This window comes from Microcaecilia unicolor, chromosome 3 (genome assembly GCF_901765095.1).
Source record: "Microcaecilia unicolor chromosome 3, aMicUni1.1, whole genome shotgun sequence".
NCBI classification, from domain to species: domain Eukaryota; kingdom Metazoa; phylum Chordata; class Amphibia; order Gymnophiona; family Siphonopidae; genus Microcaecilia; species Microcaecilia unicolor.
Window position 1 is genome coordinate 89288837 of NC_044033.1, and position 17018 is coordinate 89305854.

A 17018-nucleotide genomic window follows, 5' to 3' on the forward strand; every position below is an offset into this window, starting at 1 on the left:
TTCCCAAACCTGGTCCAGGAGGCATACCAGCCAGTCAGGTTTTCAGGATATCCACAATGAATATTCATGATTTGCATGCACCGCCTCCACTTCATGCAAATCTATCTCATGAATATTCATTGTGGAAATCCTGAAAACCTTACAGGCTGGGTGTCTCCAGGATCAGGTTTGGGAACCATTGATCTGGATGATTTGACAGGGAGTTGAAAGGGACAGAAGGCTATGGAGAGGGTGAGAAATAAAATTAGAGGCCAGGTCTTTGAAGGAAGTGAGAGAGGGTACAAATGGGAGAGTTAAAAGGGAGAATAGGAAAGCAATAAGACATAAGAAAGGGACTGGAGATAGAGAGGAGATGAGTGACAGGGAAGGATCTAGACCTGGTGAAAGGCTGAGGGGATGAGTACAGACGGTGGAAATGGAGGATTAGACAGTGGGTAAAAGACACAGTGGACTAGAAAACTGAAGAACAAAGAAGAGAAGTGGGAAACAGGAGGACAGAGGAGTAGGAAATGAAAAGCTGATAAATAGCTAAAAGTTTTTAAGAGGGAAACAAAGACTGGAGGGGGAGAAAGAGGAATGAAATATAGCTATAAGTATATAAAAAGGCAAATGAGAAAAAAGATAAAACCGAAGAATCAATGTCAGGTGTAGGGAAGCAAGAGAAGCAACAGCAAATGGAAAAGAGATCCTGGAAAAAAAGACTTGTGTGAAAACCAGTATGAGGAGTGGCCTAGTGGTTAGGGTGGTGGACTTTGGTCCTGGGGAACTGAGGAACTGAGTTCGATTCCCACTTCAGGCTCAGGCAACTGCTTGTGACTCTGGGCAAGTCACTTAACCCTCCATTGTCCCAGGTACAAATAAGTACCTGTATACAATATGTAAGCCGCATTGAGCCTGTCATGAGTGGGAAAGCGCGGGGTACAAATATAACAAAAAAAATTACCTGAAAATTTTCTTTCCTTTAGTCCCAAAGGATCAGTCCAGACAAATAGGTTGTGACAATCTGCCAGCAGGTGGAGACAGAGAAAACTAATGAGTTGTGCATCATAAGCTCCTGTGTTTAGTAACCAAGCCAGTATTCGATAAAGCAGTGAAACAGAGTGACTTCCAGAGAAAAAACTCCAGCCTCTAGATAAAAAAAGAACTATGAAATAAAGGGCAAAGCTCGTGCCTTAGAAATAATGGAACCAGAACACCCGAAATTACATAGAACCCAGAAAAACTGAAACCATCACAGAAGGGCGCTGCGTAACCCTGGCAGCGCTATAGAAATGCTAAGTAGTAGTAGTAGTAAGGGCGGACTCTAGACTGAACCTTTGGCACTAAAGGAAAGAAAATTAATCAGCCAATTAACTAATTTTTTCTTCCGTTACATAACAAGGATAAGTCCAGACAAATGGGATGTACAAAAGCAATCCATAAGAGAAGAGGAACGGTGATATCCCTGCAGCGCGAACCGTGGCCCCAAAGGAAGCGTCTGCTTCAGCAGACACATCCTAATGGTAATGCTTAACAAAGGAATGAGAAGAAGACCACATCACTCACCGACAGATCTCTGCCAAAGAAATCACCAAAGACCTAGTAGAATGACCCTTGATGTGCATGGGAGCAAATGTATCTCTTAGAATATAAGTCAAAGAAATAGCCTACTTAATCCATCGAGCCACTGTCGCTTTGGAGGCTGTCAAACCCTTCCGGGGATCCGCAAAGAGGACAAAAAGATGATCAGACCACCTGAAATTGTTGGTAGTGGTAAGATAGCACATAAGGATGCGCTTCACATCCAAAGTTGCAGGGAAGCGTATTCTGCAGAATAGACCTCCCTGGAAAAAGAAGAAATAAATACAGTCTGATTGACAAGAAAAGGAGATACAATCTTCAGCAAAAGGGACGGAACTATCCGTATGGAAACTCCTGAGTCAGAAAAGTGGAGAAAGGGATCCCTGTGAAAGAGATCTTGAAGCTCTGAAACTGTCCATGCCGACGAAATGGCAACTAGAAATACTGCCTTTAAAGTAAGATCTTTGATAGTTGTCGAATGATGGGGTTCAAAGGGGGTCGGTAAAGAGTTTTAAGAAACACGAATACTCCACCAAAGACAAATATTACGGAGAGGGGGATGCAGATGAGCAACTCCCTTGAGGAATCACACAATATCAGGGTAAGCAGCCAATGAAGCATTCCCTATTAGATTGTAAGCTCTTTGAGCAGGGACTGTCTTTCTTCTATGTTTGTACAGCGCTGCGTATGCCTTGTAGCGCTATAGAAATGCTAAATAGTAGTAGTAGTAGTAGTACTATATCTTGCCTCTATGACATGCCAATGCTGCCATCTGAACCTTGAGCGAATTGAGAGCCAAGCCTTTTTTGAATCCCTTCTGAAGGATAAAATTTTGAGACAAGGAAGCATGACATGGAGAAACACCATTCTGTGCAGACCAGCTCTCAAAAGATCTCCACACTCTAGAGCATAAGAAGTGGACCACTTTCGGACTTGCATCGATTTGAAGATGGATGAGGTCTGCATACCATGGATGTCTAGGCCGGTCCAGAGCTACAATAATGACCTCCCCGGGATGACACGCAATCCTGTCAACATCCTTCCCACAAGATGCCACAGAGGAAACATGTAAATGAGGCTGTCCGATGGCCAAGACTGTACCAAATGCATCCATTCCTACGGAGTCTTTCTTCCTGAAGCGGCTGTTGAATCTGTGCACTTGCACGTTGAGTCTGGATGTCATGAGTTCCAGAACTAGAAGGCCCCACTGTGTGGAAATGAGACAAAATGCACTCATTGACAGTTGCCATTCCCCCAGGTCCAGAGGCACTCCGCTGAGAAAATCCGCTTGCGATTTCAGTGAACCCGCTACAGACGCTAAAATCATCAAAATGTTCAATTTCACCCACTGAAAAAGAAGACACACCTCCTGGAATAGAGATACACTCTTTGTTCCTTCTTGTCTGTTGATGTAAGACACAGCTGTGACATTAGCTGAGAGCACGCACACTGACTTCCTGTGAAGAAGAGGCGCAAAGGCTGGTAGAGCTTTCTGGACAGCTCGTTCCAATCGCTTGATGGACCAGGAAGCCTCCACTCTTGATCAGCAGTGATGTGCAGAGTGATGGAGATAATGGGTTCCCCATCTGAAGAGGCTGGCATCCGAGGTGAGAACACAACAACTGGGGAGTCTGTAAGAGCAACCCCACTTGAATGTGTGAAGGGAGAAGCCACCAAGTCAGGCTCCCTCTGGCTTGTGGCGTCCAAAGCACCAGCTAGTCATAGTTCCCCAAGACCGAAGACCATTGGCTCAACAGAGACAACTGTAGGGGCCGTATGTAGAACTTCTGCCTTGGGCAAACATACAAAGGTGCTGCCATAGAACAGAGAACCAGAGCATAATCCCACACCCACTGTCAAGGAAGAGAGAGAAGCCTGAGAATTTGCTGTTTGTGCTTGAGCTGATGATGCTGAGGCAGGAAAATCTTCCCCGTCTGGGTATTGAAGCACATTCCCAGAAACTCCAGGGTCTGGGTGGGGGTTAGATGACTCTTGCTGTAATTCACAACCCAACCAAGCAAAGGAAGAAGAGGCAGGATTGTCTGTGTACCATGAAGGCTCTCTTGATAAGAAGGCAAATGAATTAGCCTATCATCCAGATAAAGATGTAACTGGATCTCTTGCCAGCGAAGAAAGGCTGCCACCACCACAACTTTTGAAAATGAGCGAGGTATAGTGGTGAGGACAAAAGGCATGGCCTTGAATTGAAAATGATCTCCCAGGTTCGCAAACCAGAGAAATTTCCTGTCAGGAGGCCAAATTGGGATATGAAAATAAGCCTCCTTGAGGTTCACAAAACTCACCTGGCTGGACCAAGGCTATGAAAGAACAAAGAGTCTCTATACAAAAGTGTAGCATTCTGAGAGACTTGTTCACCCCTCCAGAACCGGGGGGGGGGGGGGGGGGGGGGGGGGGGGGGGAAAGAGTCTTCTTTCTTTGGGACAACAAAATATATATAGTACTGACCTGTGCCCCTCTCTGCCGGAGGAACAGGCTGAATAGCCCCCAGTCACCTTAAAAAGGCTAAGGTAGTTTGCAATGCTCAACTCTTTGCGGAGCTGCAACAAGGAGACAGCATGAAAAGATCTGCAAGTGGCTTTGAAAATTCTAGCTTCCAGCCAGGAGCACGGTGGTCCATTCCTTGTGAAAGTGTGAAAGATGTGCACCTATGTCTACATACAAGGAGTGAACCTCTACCCCGTCACTGCAAGGGCTGCAAAGAGGGAGAGGCTCTTGAGGAAGCAGAAAAGGGCTTCTTGCCTCCTCAAAAGGTGGACTGAGTCTGAGGAAAGCAAGGTTTTTGAGCGGAAGCACTATCTTTCCCTGGTCTATACCTCCACACTTCTCGAAAACGAGACCTAGCCACCCGGAGGTGAAGCTTAGGCTTGTCCTCAGGTAGCTGCTGGACCTTGAAATCTCCCAGGTTATCAATCTTCTACAAATCTGCACCTAGTTTCCCCTGAAAGGGCAACTTTGCCAGTCGAGATTTGGATGCCACATCAGCGTCCCATCAGCGTCCCAATACTTCAACTATAGCCAGCATTGCACCGAAATGGCCAGGGTCATACCCTTAGCTGATGCTCGGAGAATATCAAAGAGTGTCTGACAAATAGTACAACCCCGCCTCTATGGTAAGGAGAAAGTCTGAAGGCAAGTCCAACGTGGACAACTGATGAATCCATCATAGAGAAGTCCTGGCTACAAAAGAAGAAATTGCTGCCTGAGAATTTAACGCAGCTAGTTGAAAGGCAAGCTTCAAGGAAGTCTCAATCTTGCGATCATGCATATCCTTTACTGGAGTGTTGCCTGTAACAGGGGTAGTGGTACATTTAGTAACTGCCGTAATAAGGGCATCCACCTTAGGCACAGCAAACTGCTCTAAATCATCGGCAGAAGGGGATATAATTTGGACACAGTGCAAGCCACCTGGAGGTTAGAATCAGGGGTCTCCCACTGAGCTGCAATCAGCTCCTGCATACCCTCATGAATATGGAAAGATACAGATCTCTTAGTACCAGACAAAATAGATGGAGAAGAACCAGAGGATTGAGAAGCAGGGGAAGAAATGCTTAAACCCTCCATAGATTTTGTGATCAACAGAAACAATTCCACTCTCAAAAACAGCCTAGCTACGGTAGGATCATCACCCCCACCTGCCTTTGAAATGTCCATCAGCAGAACTAGGACAGTCAGAATACACAGATAAAACCTCCTCCAAGTCCTAAGGTGGACCATTCTCAAAATCCTGCAAAACAGAAAGTTTTCGTTTCTTAAGCAACATGAGGGGAAGGAGAGGCAGCTTGAGATGACTTTAATAAACAGGCCTGATGTAATAAAAGAACAAATTCAGGCAAAAATGGCAGGGCACAGACTTCTACCCCTGCAAAACCAATATCCCAGGACACGGTAGCAGGCAAGGAACCCGCTGACAAAATGGCCACTGGAGCCTCACAGAGGGCAAGAGCCGCCGGCGCTGAGCCCATCAAAAGTGCCATCAGAGTGGGGTCATATTGAACTCTAAGAGAAGGAGAACTGACGGCCAAAAGTAGGCAAAAGCGGCATGTCAACAGAAGTAAAGCAAAGCATGCAGGAACAGGCAGCCAAGAGCATACCCCCACTGCACACACAAAACTTAATAGGCTCAGACATAGAGAATAATAAATATACTACTGAAAAGTCAGTCATGTGACCTCCAAGGCACCGAAGCCCCACAATCTTCCCACAGAACAAGTAATTTCCTAGTGTTATCTTTAAACACTGCTCTGGTATACATCAACAATTCATGACCCCTGCTGCATAGTCACCTTACTATCTGTATATTCAGTGTTGCTACCTATACAGATAGTGGCACTGAAAACTATGGCATTAGCATTTAACTTTACCCAGTGACACTGCTGACTGAAAACGTGGCCCTATCTGCACAGCTCATACTGCAAGTCTAGCACAAAGATGGTGGCACAAAAGCTGAAGCTGGCTCGGGGTGTCACAACTCCTTCAGCCAGCCATGGCCAATGGGAAAATTTCTAAACTATAAATGCATTCACATTGTAAAATGGGAAATGCATGTATAATTTTGTAACTTCCCACATTCTTCTGCATTCCAGACATCTCTACATATAAATATTGGCATTCTGATATCTTTTTTACACATGTATGGAATCATGTACATATGGATATGCATGCAGGCTTCTAAAATGACCTCCCTAAAATTAAATGGCCCAAGTGAACACCTAACATACTTTGGGAAGAACAAGCAATAGGGTGTCATAAAAATATAAAATATACAAACACAAGCTGTGTAAACAGAACAGGATTTGTAAAAGATGTTAGCTGCACAAGAGTTCTCAGATACGCTAACCGCTGTTACCACATCCTCTAGCAACGAGTTCCAGAGCTTAACTATTCGTTGAGTGAAAAACTATTTCCTCCCATTTTTTTTTAAGTATTTCCATATAACGTCATTGAGTGTCCCCTACTTTTTGAAAGACTGTTTTTAAAAAATCGATTCATTTTTACCCATCCTACAACACTCAGGATTTTGTAGACCTCAATTATATTCCCCCCTCAGCCGTCTCTTTTCCAAGCTGAAGAGTCCCAACCTCTTTAGCCTTTCTTCATATGAGGAGTTCCATTCCCTTTATCATTTTAGTCGCTCTTTTTTGAACGTTTTCTAATTCCGCTGTGTTTTTTGAGTTACGGTGAAAAGAACTGAACGCAATACTCAAGGTGCAGACGCACCATGGAGTGATATAAAGGCATTACAGTATTTTCGTTCTTACTCACCATCCCCCATCTTCTTTGAACCTTTCTTAATTCCGCTATATCTTTTTAGAGATACAGTGACCAGAAAGGAATGCAATACTCAAGGTGAGGTTGCACCATGGAGTGATACAGTGCTTTATGATATTCTTGGTCTTATTTTCCATTCCTTTCCTAATAATTCCTACCATCCTGTTTGCATTTTTGGCTGCTGCCTCACACAATCTTGTTATTCTGAACATACCATTACAGCAGCTACTCATTTTCATAACACACTTATATTACACAAACAGAAAGAGAAATTTAACATTTTGGTCCAGTATGAAACCCTGTTCCATATAAATAAATACTAAGGCAGTTAATAACTGTAGACACATCCATGTCTGCCCTGTTGCTCCACCACATTGCACTTAATCCCTTATATCACCTTCAGTTCCTTTCAACCAATAGTCCTCTGTGCTTATTCCACACTTTGTTGAACTATATTACTGGTTTGCCTTCATTGGGAGACTGTTACCTACATCCAGCACCATTTCTCACTGCAGCAAGTCCAAGACCTTGCACCATACTATAGCTTTTTCCAGAACTCTGCAATCATTAGTCCTAAATCTAAGGAGTGAAGCCTGTGAAAACTGGGATTACTTTAATCAGTGGGATTTGAATTAGAGACTTAAGTATATGTATTGTTAAATAACTTCTGGTTTTTAAAAGAGAGAGAATATAATCAGATGTATTATTTCTAACTAATATTGGACAACAAGTATGTTTTCAATGAAATGATTTGACTATTCACCGTATTGGCCTTGAAGAAGCCAACCAGATGATCAATGTGGAATAATGAATTAGACGAGTAATATCTGGGGATAATCAGGTTAATACCACAGGTTTTTTCTGTTTACAGTTTAATTGATCTCCTTATCTTGTTTCACTCTCCCTATTTAGTGGTCTAAGGAAAAGAATAGAATTACCTGACTGAAATAATTCCTACATATTACTTTCTCTGTATTTCCAGCAAGTTGTTTTATCACTTGTAAAAATTTAAATGGTTAAAAATAAATTTTTTTTTAAAAAGTCCTAAATCTAGAAGGGCAATTCTGTAAGAAGGGCACTAACATTTAGGCATCAAGAACGCACAAAAATGAGCAGAATACTAGCATACAAGTGTAGGCATGCACATATGTGCAAAAAAGCCCACATTTCGGCTATGTGCTATTCTTCCATTGCATGGTGCCTAAATGTGATGGTGCTATACATTAAAGGTGGGCATTCATGAGGGCAAAGTCTGGGCAGAGCACAAATACTATTATACTTTACATACTTTTTTTTAGCAATCTAAGCTAGAATTCTAAATTCTAAAATAGGCTTCAAATAGGCACCTTCTTGGCACCTAGGTGCCCCCTTTGTAGAATTTCCCCTAGGTGTTCCTGTTGCATAATAAATCTGACTCCCTCCCTTGGCCATGGGAGCAAAAGGCTTGACCCAGAAACTGAACTCAGATCTACCACATAGTAGATAGCTCTGCCACTGGACAACAAGGGCAGTCCTAGAATACAACTTTGATAAACTCCCTACTGGTTGTATACATTTGTTTCAGAAACTGTATATATATATATATAGCATTTTAAAAAATGAAAGATTTATTACCTTCTATATCTGGATCACCAAAGGGATTTAATTCTGCTATATCAGAATCTCCAAATGGGTCTGAACTTGTATTAGCAAAATTCTGCTCCTCTTCATCCAAGAAATTAAGCTTGTTGATAAGCTCTGGAAACAAATTTGAATAATATTTCAGTGTGGTTTAGGTCAGGGCTTCCCAAATCCAGTTCAGGGCCTTAACAGCCAGTCAGGTTTTCAAATACCCACAATGAATATGCATGAAATAGAGATGAAGGAAAAGTGTTACTTGGTATGCAGTAGCGGAGTATTGGCAGTTTGAAGGCAGAGTCCTTATGCAAGAAGGCCACTGCCAGAACCCAATAGCCTGCTAATATCACTATAAGGATGAAGCCAGGAGATAACAAGAAGCCTGGTCTGCTTATTCCCCTCAGAGACAAAGTGTTATTTAGTGTTAAGTAAACAAGGATCAGCATCTTGGAGGTACAGCACTGACAAAAGGAGGCTGCTGCCGATACCCATCAGTCCACTGATGTCATCACTAAGGGCCGATGCCAAGAGAAGAGAGCAGACTCAATCTATGATCCGTGGCTACAGGGGTGTGCTCAAAAGGGAATACCCCTCTGGAGCTCCTTCAGAGCCCAGAAGGAGTCACAGACCTTTTACCATGTCCAGCAGCGGTATTTAACACCTTCAGGTACTGTGTTTGTTATAGAAATGAGGAAACAAAGTTACAGCAATTATTAGTTCAGCTGGTATTTCAGGACCATCAGGGTCTATGGATAAACATGTGTTGGTGAAGGATTTCATCCCTGATACTGTCAATAGCTCTAGACTCTAGGGCCTCCTTGAGTCCTGGGGGGAAGATCTACCCTACACCCTCAACTAATACTTCCTTATCTCCAGTAAGGGCAGGTTTTGGTTCTTCTCCCTTAGAGGTCTGTGGACATTCTAGCCTTCTACAAGCTCCAATTCCACTGGGGGCTGAAGTTGTTTCAAGTGCCTAAAGCTGTGTCCCTTTCAAATACAGGAGAACCTGTGGAGGAAGTCCAGCTTCCCAATAAGGTGTCCCTTCTTATGTATGGAAGGTGGTTAAAAGAGGAGATGTTGAACGGCCCTGTTTCACAATTATATTGACTTTTTCCACCAGGTGGCTGAAAGATGGAAGGTATGTACAGCAGACAGAAGTGTCACCTGAATCTCAAATAATATAATTAGGCTGTTTGTAGACAATTGGAAGCTTTGGAGCACAAAATTGGAGTAAATAATTTGAGATTCCAGAGTCATTTAACATTGGATGTGCTGCTAAGGAAATATTTTAAGGAGGTATTACTATTATCTGATTCTGATACTGATATTATCTGATTACTAATTCTTACTGTTTATTAATGCCATTTAGAAGAATGAGGAGGAGGCCTATGATGTTCTCAGGCAATAATTCCTTTAACAAAAATTTTTTTTACAGACAATTCAGGATATATAATGCCACCCTCCTGGTTAGTTTATCCCGTAAATGTGATAAGCTCTGTTAAAAGCTTATTTCAATAAAAAAAAAAAGATTTTGTGTTTTGTAGTAAAAATATTCCAGATGTATCTAAATCCATACAATTACACAGGAAACTTTTTCATCAATTAAAGACAAGAACACTTGCAGTGGATGCCAGTATTTTTCTGAAATTCCCCTGCAAGTGTTTGATTACATTTCCTAATGGTAAATGATATCTTTTATGATCCAGCTCAGCTTGAAACAATTGATATTAAAGTAAAGTGAGTTATGTGCTCTTGTCAGGAAAATTAAGGTGGGAAGTCATTTAAAATCAGCCAAGTAATTTTGCAAGGTTTATTTGAATTTTTGTCCTTATTATTTAGTGTTGTTTATTTTTGTTTCTTTACCCTTACTGATGTGGGCTTATGATGTGGGCTTATTGTACTTCTTAATTTGTATACTTTTGTATTTAATTTTGTACTTAAATATTTAATAAATTTAATTTTAAAAAGAATATGCAAGAGAAATCCGTATAATCCTTAATCTAGAGCATATGCAAAATGATCTAAAATATTCATTGTGGATATTCTAAAAACTTGATTGGCTGTGGGGTCCCCAGAACAGGTTGGGAAGGCCTGGTTTTAAATCAACCTTGGTTACTGTTTGCCAAGCACAGAATATCTATGATTCCCAGAACTACTGAACTACAGTACAAAAATAATTGAAAAAATTAACTCATACTTTGTAGTGCAACATCATTCTTTAACAGAAATAGAAGCAATATAATTAATTAGAACTTAGCTTCAGGTAGTACATTACAAGTAATATGCATCTACTTTGCTCAACAATTATTTTAGTCAGGGTGAAGACCTCCTAGTTGCCTGATCAGTAAGGCCACAAAATTTTAACTTACTGCACCCTCAGAGTCACTTAATGGAACCCTTGCTGTTAAGCCACAAAGAAGGATGAGTGATTGCATCCTGCAATGAACAGAAGCCTAGGTCTGATTAACTCCCCACTCTTTCGGATTTTGTCTGCAGAAACAATGTATACAGACTAGCCATTATGGGATATGCTGCAAATGAATGAAACAATGAACTGGGTCCCTTCATCTGCTGATCTTCTTTACCTCCTTTCCAAACAAAGAATTAGTAAGATAATAGGAAGCCCTTGCTAAAATAAAGAGAGTAATGTCACTCCTCCCCTTCCCCTCCCTTTGATATCTAATGGGCAGATGATCAAAAGCCCCACGCTCTAAAAATAGCGCTGGAACAGTGCGGGGCTTTACCGCCCCTATGATCAGAGATAACAGCATGCAAATTTAAGCATGCTATTCTCTCTGATCATAGGGTAAAAGTGCAGGAGGAGCATGCACTCAGGCACAATCCTCCTGAACTTGTTTGACAGGTCTGGGCTGTAAAAAAACCCAGACCTGTCAAAAACAGGGGCTGGAAGTCCATGGGACCACCAGATCCCAACTACCACCACCCCAAGCCAAGCAAAACTGAAGCTGGAGGTCCAGTCCCAACGATCCAAGTTTGGGGGGGGGGGGGGGGACTGGGTCTCCAGAACCCCTTAACCCCCTGGCATCCCCTCAGATGTCTCTGGTGGCCCAGTGGGCTGTAGGTCGATCCCCCCCACCTGGTGGTCTAGTGGCCCTTCCCCACACACCTACCTGCAGTTGGAGGAGGGAGGTGGCCTTATATGGTGTGAAGCCCGCCCAGCGCATCCCAGCCCTGGGCAGGGCTGGGCGCCGCTATTTTTGAGGTGGCGCCAATGGAGGAGGAGGAAGAGGAGGAGGAGGGAGGCCACCTCTCTCCTCCAACTGACGGTAAGGAGTGGGGAAAGATGGCTAGACCACCAGTTGGGGGGGAATTGACCCGCGACTCACTGGGCCACCAGGGACATCTGAGGGGATGCGGGGGGGTTGGAGACCCACCGGATCTCCAGCTCCCCCTGAACCTGTGTCAGGGGGACCAGAGGTCCACTGGACCTCCAGACCCTGTCATTAGGAGGGGGGCGGGGGGTCGGGGTTCCTGCAGGGGCTGCTGCACTGGGGGGAATGGGAGCCTGCTAACATGCAAATGCATGCTGGACAGGGCTCACCATTCTTCCCCATTCTTCACTGGCGGCAGCCAGTGAACCAATCTTTGGAGTGCTGGTCGCTGATCATTGGTGATGAATAGGTCTAGCATGCATCTGCATGCTACTTGAGCTAAGAGCCCTGTTTTGCATGCATTTGCATGAGTTGAGAACCTGCATTGTTTCATGTGCTCGGGGGCTCTGATCATGGGGCGGTAGCAAACGCAAGTGCCAGTATGGCATTAACAGCCTCTAGCACCTGCGTTTGCTTCTGATCATCGGCCCATAAATGTAAGAGGAGTGGAGAGGAAAGGTATGAGCATAAGGAAAGAGGGGAAGAGATTAAAAGTAGCAAAGAGAGAAGGATTCCTGGGTGCATGGGGAAAAAAAAGACCAACCTATCTAAATATAAGCAATTATAAAAAGAAAAGCACAAAGAAATGTTAAAAAAAACCAGTAAACCAAAGGAAAAATAAACATCCCAGTCTGTAAAAATAATGGTCGATATCCACTTTTCTAAATGTTTTTTGACCCTAATAAGAAATTTGCTGTAATCCACATCATCTATTAACTCTTAACAGCAAGATTTTAAAACACAATCAAATTTATTTATCAAATAGTAATGCTCTTCTGTGGATGCCATTCCAGAATACTATGCATCGCTCTAACTACATTTGCATTGATTTATTACAATGATCAAGTATAATCTGCAAAGGCTTTAAATTGTGTTACCCTTTTTTTGAAAACTATTCAGAGTAGTTTCAACACAATGGTGTCTAAGGCCATGTTTCTGTTGTCACCATATTTAGCTGTTGGTTGCACTACAAACTACTAAAGACCATACAAAGAAGGCACAAACACCAAACTGACAGCTACACAGAAGATCATAGCACATCACAGATAACACAATCAGAAACAGAAAGAAAACAAAGGAAAGCTTATAGACCTTCAGAAGAACTGGCAGACTTAGCTGAAGGCTTTATGCAGTCGTCTTGGTCTTCATCTAAGCTGCTCAGAGCATTCAACTGGTTTACAATTTCTGTAAACAGAAGCCAGTCAAGACACTATCAGGTAAAGTCATTTTAAGAAAAAGGAAAGAAGCAGGCTGTTAGGGAAGGTAAAAAAGGCAAGAAAGACACACATTGTTAAAGTTACACTAAGAGAGAACTAGAACTCAGAACAGTTAGCTATAAGGCACTATTTCGCTAATTAGGAGACAGGCCCATTGTTAAGACACGCTGGGGCCTAGGGTACAAATTAGGGAAAAGGACCCCCAAAGCCCACTAGCAGGCTGTGCCTTCTTCATATTCAAGCAAGCATTGGGGCCCAGGGCAATCACCCTGTTTGCATCCACCCCTAATGCCAGCCCTGTGAGGAAAGCGACAATGTACATGTTTCAAAACATCGAACTAGCTCATATTTTGACTATGATACGTATATTAGGTTGATTGAATATTTGAGATGATGTTCTGCCAGCCAAACTCGCAGCATACCACCTTTATTTTCTCACCATCAAGTTAAATATTGTAAATATTAGAGAAATGAGGGTGAAATCAAAGTTAAACAAATGTTGAATGTTACTGTTCTTTATGTTCACTCAGAATTTAATAAATGTTATTACTAAGCATTGAAAGTTTAATATAATAATTTTAATATAACAATGATGCACCTTGCAAAAAACCCCCAACTTCAAAGTCCACAATAGCTGCCTCTTCCATCTTCATCCCCACAATAAGGTGAGAGGTCAGCAGTAAGCACTCACACCTCTGCCTGCCACAGCACTAAACACTCTAAACACAGTCACCTCTCTGCACGACTCTGTCATTTTACTTCAGTCTCCAGTGACTCCAGTGTTGTCCTGGGTACTGCTCTTCCCCTTCATATCCTGGCTGCAGGATATGGAAAGCTGGTACTCTTTGTGGCACCAACAGCTCTAAACACTACTCCAAAGCCTAAAAGAAATATATACTACCTGGAGGCCTCCCATACCTATTACCTCTCTTTGCTAGAGGAGGCAGCAGACCTGTGCTCACTTCTGCAGCAGCATATACCAACTGCCTCCAGCGTAACCCAAGAACTATCTGAAAAGGGAAAAAAAAAAGAGTAAGGACTACTACTGGGGGGGGGGGGGGGGGGGGGGGGGGGCAACAAGGAGCCTACTTCCTGTTCCTTACTACTTTGACTAAAGTAGTTACTATATTTCCCTTCATATGATCTGATTTAAGGGTGCAGACTAGAGATGTCCAATTCTTGGGCAAATCAATTCAAATCAATTCAGAAAAAAAAAATCAGGAGTCCTGATTCAGAACTTCCTCACCTCCCTCCTGCTGTCACCAAGCAACTGCTGTTGCTTCCCTCCCTCCCTCCTTCCCGCTGTCACCCAAGCCGCTGCTGCTTCTCTCAGCAGCAGCGGCGACAATAAGATAAACTAATTTACTCAGGGCTGGTCTCTCTATTGGCACAGGCTGCCAGCTCTGCCCTGGAACAGGAGAAAGTGTCAAGGGGCAGAACCACCAGCCACACCACGCCACCTGAGGAGTCCTTTAAGTCTCTGTTTCCCCTCCCCCATGCAGCCGCCTTCTGTGTACACGCAAAACACAGCAAACCAAACTATGAGCTGCTTCATCCACAGACGTTCTTTGTTGTTTGTAGCATTTGTATTTAATCTCACTTATATTTTCAAACATGCCAGTTTGTGCAGCATACAGATGTAGACAGAGGGAGTAAAGTAATGGAATAACCTTTCATAGGTAGTAATTTGTTATAAATCGTAATCAGTGTATCATTCGGAGGGACTGGTTATAGGGCCACCCTAGCACGTTATATTAGTGCAGAGATTTTTTTGTGTGTGATATATATTTATTTCTTCTTCAAGTCTAGCTGTAAAAGCCATTTTTTTTTTTTTGGGGGGGGGGGGAGTTAATCTGTCTCCCAGCTGTGTTCTTGTATATAGATGGTGTTAACCAAGTTGATGTCAAGCTTCCTAATATGATATGATAACAGCATTTTCTCAGTTATTACCCAAATGCAAACTCAATTATAATGTTAATTAATAAGTTTGGGATGTTACTGAATTCTATTAATTCTGTCTCATTGTATTTTCAATTTTGGCACATTTTAAGTCATCAAACCAATGGATTGCATTAAAAGAAAAAGATGGCATGTGGGAACTTGCTCCTTTTGTTTTGTGGAATGCACTGGTATATTATAAAAATGCACGTGCCTTTTTTTATTACTATTCTTTCACAGAGAGATATTGAATAATGAGGAAAGGGCTTTCTTAATGTAGAAGTTCTGTCCTTTATCCAGTCCTTACATGCTTTTTTTTTTTTTTGTTATGTTAAAGATTTTTTTAAGAAACAAAAATGTCATGCAGCTCTTCTTGTTTGCCTGCTTTTTGGGTGAAGGAAGCAACTTCCATGGCAGGAGTATTTTTAAATTTCCTCTCTGCCCTAAAATCAGTGACTTTCTGGCCCTTTGTCTCACATGCTCAAGGAACTGAGCTGGATTGCATGGTGTTTTTGGTTCTCAGTCTCCTCTGGCAATATGTTAGCTTTAGGATCACTTTCTTATGAAAACATATATTTGAATTCGATATTCCCTACTTATTCATATAGGCCCTTTTTTGTGGTGGTGGTGGTGGTGGGGTATGTTTTGAACTTACTTTTAATACTGAACAATAATTGTGGAGATAGTGTAGACATTTTAGAGAAGCAGAAGCTGGTGCAGTTTAACCTGTCATCACAAATGCTTTTTTGAATGTTTAAAATGTTCAATTGCTCCTGCCTGTTTGTGTTACTCTGTCTGTTATAATATTAGCATAGGTCTGAGGCTATGGGCCCCTAAATTTCAGTTAAGCTGAATCAAATGAAATAAAAAACCCAATTCATATGAGAGAATCAAATCGAAAAAGTTTTGAGTGAATCGGACAGCACTAGTGCAAACCTGATTTCAGAATTCATATCACATTTTTCATGGATATGAAACTAGAAGGATCGTAATCATGAGCTTAAAGTTATCTTTTGTTCTTATCCAGAATCATTTCAGTGCAGTCCCCTGTCCTGTTACAATATGGTACAAAAGAAAGTCAGAAGTGACAAAGAATAGGGGAGGAGGGAAGGAGGGGGGGAAGGAGGGGAGGAGGGGAAGGAGGGGAGGAGGAGGGGAGAAGGAGGAGGGAGGGAGGAATGGGGGAGGGGGAAGAAGGGAAAGGAGGGGGGAAGGAGGGGAAGGAGAGGAGAAGGGAGGGGGAGGAGGAGGAGGAGTGGGGGAGGGAGGAGGAAGAGGAAGGAGGAAGAAGGAGGAGGAAGGAGGGGAAGGGAAGGAGGGGAGGGGGAAGGAAGGAGGGAGGGGGAGGAGGGAGGAGGGAGGAAGAAGGAGGGAGGAGGGGGAGGAAGGAGGAGGTAGGGGAGGAGGATAACAGGTTTAACAGAGCTGTTCAGATAATAGAGATACTGAGAGCAAAGCTTTGATGGTGTCAACATGGTCCGTTCCTGCTGTCAGCTACTGTATGAGGCGCGCGCACACACACACTCTCTCTCTCTCTCACACACACACACACACACACTCTCTCTCCTAATGGTTCCCTTAAAAACATAATCGTCATTACATGATAACCTTGCTAGCACCCGTTTCATTTGTTTGAGAAACAGGTCTTTTTTACTAGCAAAATATAAAGGCTAATAGTGTAAATCACAGATAATGCAGTTATGCAAAATTACCCAAAATAATGGTAAAGCAATGAGTATTTATGTACCTGTCAAGGCAAGGAAAAGAATGCACGTTTTACCCTAGTCCTGAAATAATTAGGACCCCCTAACTCCCAGGCACTATAGGAAAAATAAACAGTTACGACCTGAATAATGATAAAAGGCTCTCCCACTCTCACAAACACCAGAGGCAGAAACAGTCACTGTTAAGTACTCTCTCACAGGAAAGACAACAGGAGCAGTAACAGGAAATCCAGAACCCAGGACAGAGCAAGGATGAGGTTATCATGTGTGTGTGTGTGTGT

The 17018-nt window shown here is 42.7% G+C and overlaps 1 protein-coding gene across 1 annotated transcript in view; it reads right to left on the bottom strand.

The window, feature by feature from the left end:
* The window catches only part of EHBP1 (EH domain binding protein 1), a 763964-nt gene that overhangs the window by 552631 nt on the left and 194315 nt on the right, over positions 1-17018 (bottom strand). The window contains 2 exon segments of the mRNA XM_030196160.1: positions 8464-8586; positions 12951-13043. Coding sequence (XP_030052020.1) covers positions 8464-8586; positions 12951-13043 — 216 coding nt within the window.